This window comes from Nansenia antarctica (genome assembly GCF_963989245.1).
Source record: "Nansenia antarctica genome assembly, chromosome: 8".
Classification (NCBI taxonomy): domain Eukaryota; kingdom Metazoa; phylum Chordata; class Actinopteri; order Argentiniformes; family Microstomatidae; genus Nansenia; species Nansenia antarctica.
In genome coordinates, this window is record NC_137678.1 from 9,625,181 (window position 1) to 9,632,776 (window position 7,596).

The following is a 7,596-nucleotide window of genomic DNA, read 5'->3' on the forward strand; positions in this document are numbered from 1 at the left end:
TCACAGGCAGCGGCCGACGGCCGGCGCAGAGCGGGGCGGGGTGGGAGGAGGCAGAGGCAGGTACGAGTGGGCAGGGAGGACAGGAGGAGCGGGCGGCGGATGTGGTGCTGGCCGAGATGGATGCAGGGGAAGGAGGGCAGGAGGAGCCGGTAGAGCCGGTAGAGGCTGCAGAACAGGGGGAGCCGGTAGAGGCTGCAGAACAGGGGGAGCCGGTAGAGGCTGCAGAACAGGGGGAGCCGGTAGAGGCTGCAGAACAGGGGGAGCCGGTAGAGGCTGCAGAACAGGGGGAGCCGGTAGAGGCTGCAGAACAGGAGGTTCGCGCTGGGACAGATAAACCTGCAGTAGGAGCAGACTGCCCAGTCGCGAGTGGTGTTGGTAGCGGAGGGGTGGCTGCACAGCAGGGTGAGGGAGAGGCTCGGCCGTCAATGAGAACCTCGTCCTCGATAACGAGGAGATGGACTTTGTTTCTGACGTTGAGTCAGAATTTTCAGTAGTTGACTCACAAGGTGACATGTATACGTTGGAGGAAATCAACATGTTCCTTGATGCAACATGCAAAATCAACATGCAAAAAAAATGAACAGGGTGAATGAATATTTTCCCAACAGTGATAAATTTATAAGGACTGTGCTGACGTTGCAAAAGCGGGTTAGTCTTGATGACTTAGATGAAAAAAAACGTTTTAGGCTACGAAAGCATGTCACCGCGATGAGGAAGGTGAAGAAGGTAAAGAAATTGAGCAAATCTAAATAAATGGAAAATATGATGCTGTTTCACTTGGTGTGTTTTCTTTTGCATCTGTTTTCTCTGTCTGTTCACTGGTTTTCAGCCTCTAATTTCTCTATGCACGGGTTAAGGGTTGGTTCTTTGAACATGAATGGCGGGAGGGATAGACAGAAGAGGGCTTTAGTGTCCGAACTGTGTGAACAAAAAAGATTAGATGTTTTGTTTTTACAGGAAACACACAGCAACATAGAAAACGAAGTGGAGTGGGGTTTAATGTGGAGGGGTCAGTATTTTTTAAGCCATGGTACTAATACAAGTGCTGGGGTGGCTGTGTTGTTCGCACCTGGAATGGCTGTAAAAGTAACTTCCAGTGTTGAAATAGTAATGGGGAGGGTTCAGATGGTCAGGGCTGAGATTGGTGAGGTCAGTTTTTGTTTTATTAATATTTATACTCCCAATCAGGGCTCAGAGAGACTGGACCTTTTTTAAAAATTGAAGGACGCCTTACAGCAGTGTGGGCGGGAGGAATGCATCATTTTAGGAGGGGATTGGAACTGCACGGTGGATTTCACACTAGATAGGACCGGTGAGGAACCCCATCTACAGTCTTCCACACAGTTGTCTAGGATCATTAAACAGGCAGACTTATTGGATGTATGGAGAATAAAGAATACACAAGTTAGACAGTACACATGGGTGAGGATAAACGATGGGATCATTAGTGCAGCTAGATTAGATAGGTTTTATGTATCACGTGTTTTTAGCCCTAAATTATTGAACAGTTTTATCTACCCTGTTGGTTTTACGGATCATCACCTCGTCACCATAGACTTGTATCTTTCCCCCAACACAAAGTGTAGTTTTTATTGGCATTTTAATGTTAAATTATTACAAGATAATTTATTTTGTGAAAAATGTAAAATGTTTTGGGAGATATGGAAGGGCAGGAAGGAAGAGTTTGACTCTTTAAGCCAGTGGTGGGAGGTAGGGAAAACAAACATCCGGGTTTTTTGTCAGCAGTACACTGCTCACTCAACCAGTAGGGTCAAGGCAGCCATTCAGACGCTAGAGCAGGGGATCAGAGACATTGAGGGTGGTCTCAGGGGGGGTTTTGATGGGGATTTTTTAAATAAGAAAAAGAAAGAGCTCAGCAGGATTTTATGTGAGAGGGTGAAGGGAGCTATGGTGAGGGCACGTTTTATGAGGATCAAAGACATGGATGCACCTAGCTCCTTCTTTTTTAATTTAGAAAAATCTGTGGCTCAGACTAAGCAGATGGTATGCCTCCAGCTCCAAGATGGGAGGTTGACCACCGAACCGGCTGAGATGAGGAAGCATGCCGTAGGCTTTTATACTGCCCTCTACAGGGCGGAGGACTCCGATGCAGGAGCTTCAGCAGAGCTTCTGCAGGGATTGCCCCAGTTGGGGAGGGAGGAGGTCTCTGCCTTGGACACCACGATCAGCCTGGAGGAGCTCACTGCTGCTGTGGGACAGTTAGCACCTGGTCGCGCTCCAGGCATAGATGGGTTGCCTGCAGACTTTTATAAACACTTCTGGAGCTGGTTGAGGACAGACTTTTTGGAGGTCCTACAGGAGTGTGTTAGGGGGGGTGTCTTACCGGTGTCCTGCCGGCGGGCAGCACTCTCTCTACTCCCCAAAAAAGGAGACTTGGCCCTGATTAAAAACTGGAGACCTGTGGCACTTTTATGCACAGATTATAAATTGCTGTCGAAGGTGTTGGCGAACAGACTAAAAGTATCTGGTAATACTGGTGCAGAAAGACCAGTCATATTGCATCCCGGATAGGACTATAATGGACAATCTGTTTTTAATGAGAGATGTTTTAGATATGTGTAAAATGTATGATTTGGATGTTGGTGTTTTATCTCTTGATCAAGAGAAGGCCTTTGATCGTGTTGACCATGTTTTTTTATTTTCCACACTGAGGGCTTTTGGATTTGGGGAGGGTTTTTTAGCATTTATAAAATTATTGTATAAGGACGCGTCTTGTATGGTTAAGGTGGGGAGCAGGCTGAGCTGTCCTATTCCTGTGGAGAGGGGGATCAGACAGGGCTGCCCCCTCTCTGGGATGTTATACTCCCTGGTAATTGAACCATTTTAAAATAAACTCAGGAATGGTCTTACAGGGCTCTCCCTACCGGGGCTACCACAGAGCCCACCCTTAGTGGTGTCAGCGTATGCTGATGATGTGAGTGTTTTTATAAAAGAGCAGAGGGATGTAGAGTTTTTAGTTGAGGTTTTAGGTTTTTATGAAAAGGCCTCCTCTGCAAAAGTAAACTGGGAGAAGAGTGAGGCCTTGCAGGTAGGACAATGGCGGGATAGGGCAGCTCCCAGTCTGCCGGGGGGGCTTAAATGGGGAAGAGCAGGTATGAGGGTTTTAGGTTTGTTTTTAGGTACGGAGGAGTTTCAGAGGCAGAACTGGGAAGGTGTTGTGGAGAAGGTGTGCACCAGATTGTCTAGGTGGAAATGGCTGTTACCACAGCTGTCATATAGGGGGAGAGTTCTGGTCGTCAACAACTTGGTCGCCTCGACCTTATGGCACAGACTGACCGTTCTAACTCCACCAAGGGGCCTGGTCGAGGAGATACAGAGGACGGTGGTGAGTTTTTTCTGGTCAGGCCAGCATTGGATTAAGGCCCCTGCATTGTACCTTCCAGTGGAGGAAGGGGGGCAGGGCCTTATAGACATTGCTGGCAGGATAAGGGCCTTCAGGCTGCAGGCAGCGCAAAGAATGATTTATAACTTTGGAATGAGCTGGCGGGATACAGCCCGTCTTCTGATGAGGAGGGCTGGTCGCCTTGGCTATGATTACCAGCTGTTCCTGCTTCAGCTTGAGCTAGTGGACCTTACTGGGCTGACGTCCTTCTATACGTCGGTCCTGCAGGCTTGGCAAGTTTTTAAGGTCCACAGAGGTACAGCAATAACATCTGGGATGTGGTTGTTTGAGGAGCCATTGCTGTATAATGCCCTCATAAGAACACCCATCCTGGCCTCTGCCAGCCTGCGGTCCAGCCTGAGGGAGGCCGGTGTTGTGAAACTGGGCCACTTGGTGACCTTATCCATACAACAGCTGGCAGAGAAAACTCACATCAGATCCGTCAGAGTACTCGAGAGGTTGGTGGAGGAGGTCTGTGCATCCCTGCCGGAGCCCCTAAGAGCTTTTGCTGAAAACCGTACTTTATCTGACCAATGGGATGATGAGTGGGAGTATGTGTTTCCGCCTTTGTTTGTCTCCCCTGCTGTTGGCGAGTGGCAGGAAGGAGGGGGGCTACTGTCTTTTACAACCCCGGAGTTGGGGGAATTTGAGACGTTAAGCAAGAAGGCGGTATATTACAGCTGTGTGAAGGTCTCACACTTGGGTTCCTTGGCGGGGATCGAGGCATCGAGGTGGACTGAGTTATTCGCTCCAGACTCTTCCCCGAAAGGCTGCTGGAGGTCCCTGTACAAGTCCCCCTGTGAAAAACGGACAGGTGACCTCCAGTGGAGGATTATACATGGGGCCATAGCCACCAATAGACATCTGGTGCACTTGAACCCAGACATAGTTGAGGACTGCCCGTTTTGCTCAGCAGGGGAGTCCTTACAGCACCTTTTCATCCAGTGTCCAAGACTGAGGGCTATTTTTAGTCAGCTGGAGGAGTTTTTATGGGGTTGGGAACTGTTTTTTCTTTTAAACTTTTTATCTATGGTCCACGATATTCAGCGGCAAAAAGGTTTTTACATGTTTTATTAAATGATTTATCAGGAGTGGCGAAACTGGCCATATGGAAAACGAGAAAGAATTGTATCCAGGGTCAGGGGTCAGTAGACCCACTCCTAATGATGTGTGGATTGCTGGCAGCACGCCTCAGGCTGGAGTTTGTTTTTTTACCAGTTGACTGACAATTTAGATGCTTTTATGAGTATTTGGGGTATTGGGGAAGTTTTATGTTCTTTGCAACAAGGGCTGCTGGTGCTTAATTTTTAAGGTTGTTTTTTTTATTTTCTATATTTTGAAAAAAAATAGATTTTGATGGTTCTGCTTTTCTTATGAAGTAAATGAAATAACCTGTATGTTTTGAAAGGTGAATAAAGAAAATCTTAAATCTCAAATCTCTCTCTCTCTCTCTCTCTCTCTCTCTCTCTCTCTCTCTCTCTCTCTCTCTCTCTCTCTCTCTCTCTCTCTCTCTCTCTCTCTCTCTCTCTCTCTCTCTCTCTCTCTCTCTCTCTCTCTCTCTCTCTCTCTCTCTCTCTCTCTCTCTCTCTCTCTCTCTCTCTCTCTCTCTCTCTCTCTCTCTCTCTCTCTCTCTCTCTCTCTCTCTCTCTCACACACCTGTTCCCCACATGTTTGATTGGTGACATCCCGGCCCACATTGTGTGTGAGTTTCCTGGGTATTAAAGCTCAGCAGAGTAATCTAGAAAAACAACACAACACACTATGTTTTCTTTTTAGTTTTTTTTAATAAACATGTTATCCCCCCCCCATCTAATATACCCCTTTCCCTCCCTCCCTCCCTCCACCCCCTACCCCCCCTGTTTAAAAAAACCAAACACAAAATACTTAAACAGGCAATGGCAACAAACAATCAACATCAGCCCCCCCGCCCCCGCCCCTCCTAACCCTTGTCCCCTCCATTAACAATTTTCCCCTGGAAACATTCAAGTAATGTTTTCCACAGCACAGACAAGAGAGCCTCTCTCTCTCTCTCTCCTCTCCTCCCTCCTGGTGCTGGCTCTATAGGAGGGGTCTGAGATTGGAGGCTCCTTACGCTGCTGCTGCCTGCTGTTCTCCTAAACTACATTCTTCAGATTCCCTGTAAACAACAAGGGAGAAGGGTGTGGAGGGGGGGGGGGGGCAGATTAAACATAGATACACAAATACGCAACATACACATAGAGGCACATAGTCATGTGATGCTTATATGGGCAAAGAAGAGGTAGAATAACAATATGTACCGTATTTTCCGGACTATTTGCTGCAGCATTGCTGTTCCAAGATGGCAGCGCGATCGCACGCGAGGCTGGAGGGGCTACCGACGTCGGTGCTTTTTAGCGTTTTTAAATACATTTTACATTTTTATGTCAGTACTTATGGGGAACTGTTGTGTAAATAGTACCTACAGCAGACTAGACTTACCAGAAGTCGGTGCGCAAAACGAGAAGACAGTAACAGCGGAATTCCTGAAGCAACAGCAGATCCCACACGATATCGCTCGGACACCGGGAGAACAATGGTACTCAGTCCCGTCTCTCAGACGCAAACGTCGGCGTCGAGACCGTAAACAACGCTGAGGCCGTAGGGGAGGCCTGCTAGATAGGCTGAGAAGAAGCCCGGACAAGCCAGCTTTGCCGAGTATATTCCTCTCCAACGTGAGATCACTCGCTAACAAGATGGACGAACTGAGACTGCAGGTTGCTTCCAACAACACCGTGGGGGATAGCTGTGTGATTATTCTCACAGAGACCTGGCTCAACGCTACCATCATCGACTCTGCGGTCGGCTTAGAGGGCCGCTCGCTTCACAGAGCCGAACGGACATTGCTTAGTGAGAAGACGCGCGGGGGCGGCCTGATCATTTCTACGAAGGACAGCTGGTGCTTAAACACGAAAACTGTAAGTAGCCACTGCTCCCCAGACCTGGAATACTTGACTGTTAAATGCCGACCCACATACCTCCCGAGGGAATTCAACGCGGTGTACATAACAGCAGTATACATTGCACCTAGCGCGGATGCTAGCTTAGCATTGGCGCGGCTACATGACGTCATCAGTAGTGGACAGAGCGCGGATCCTCAGGCAGTGCACATTATCGCGGGGGATTTTAATCATGCTGACCTGAAGGTAGTACTACCAAAGTTCTATCAGCATGTTAAATGTGCAACAAGAGGAGAAAAAACACTGGATAAGGTATACACCAACATCAAGCTTGCTTACAAGGCTAGACCGCTAGCTCATCTAGGCATGTCTGACCACGTGTCAATCCTCCTGATCCCAGCCTACACTCCCATGAGGAAAAGTGCTCCCATCACCACTAAGACTGTCAGAACCTGGCCTGCAGCCCGACTCTGACACCTCGTTGGAGTTGAGGATTTAAACCAATGAGGGTAAGCTAAGGCTTAAGCCTAGGATGAGGGTTCTGGTTAGAGTAGATCGTTAGAGTAGGGTCGTCTCAAGGATCCCCAGGGTTCGTCAGGAACGCTCGGAGCAAGTAAAACATTTTCCCCGGGTTTGTTCGCGCGAGCCCGACGACGCTGCTAGATCCTGGATATGTTTACCTGTGTATAGGAAGAACAACAGACGGCGCAGGCGCCAGACCAGACTAGATCATCGTGGAGTGAAGATATTATCAAAGCGGACGGGTGATCGACAGGCACGTACACTTTGATAATATCTTCTTCACTCCACGATCATCTAGTCTAGTCTGGCGCCTGCGCCGTCTGTTGTTCTTCCTGCACACAGGTAAACAGATCCGGGATCCAGCAGCGTCGTCGGACTCGCGCAAACAAACCCGGCGAATTTTTTTACTTGCTCCCTCGGGCAAGTAAAAAAGCGTTACTGTCAAACACTGATTCCATTCAGCCATCAACCATACTTTGATTTTCATGGATGTGAAAGCACCAGGATAGGTGTGGGGGGGCAGTCCTGTACATGGCTTCATGTAGCTGTGTGTGGTGTTCCCTAGACCACATAGGTTTGACCTATCGATCCCTGACAGATCTGGGGACATCAAAGACAGCAGGGGAGTTGGAGGAGAGGGGGACCAGACCACAGCCATCCCCAGTCAGACTGGTCGGTGTAGACAAGGTTCCCCCTGAACCCACTCCTCACCCCTGAGTCCACTGTTCCCCCAAAACCACCACTGGTCTCCCT

The 7,596-nt window shown here is 48.6% G+C and overlaps 1 protein-coding gene across 1 annotated transcript in view; it reads right to left on the reverse strand.

The window, feature by feature from the left end:
- Positions 1 to 5,384: 5,384 nt before the first annotated feature.
- hdac8 (histone deacetylase 8) overlaps positions 5,385 to 7,596 on the reverse strand; it is a 25,001-nt gene continuing 22,789 nt past the window's right edge. Inside the window, exon 11 of the mRNA XM_080537826.1 lies at positions 5,385 to 5,540. Coding sequence (XP_080393952.1) covers positions 5,518 to 5,540 — 23 coding nt within the window. The 3' untranslated portion in view covers positions 5,385 to 5,517. The remainder of the gene's footprint in view (positions 5,541 to 7,596) is intronic.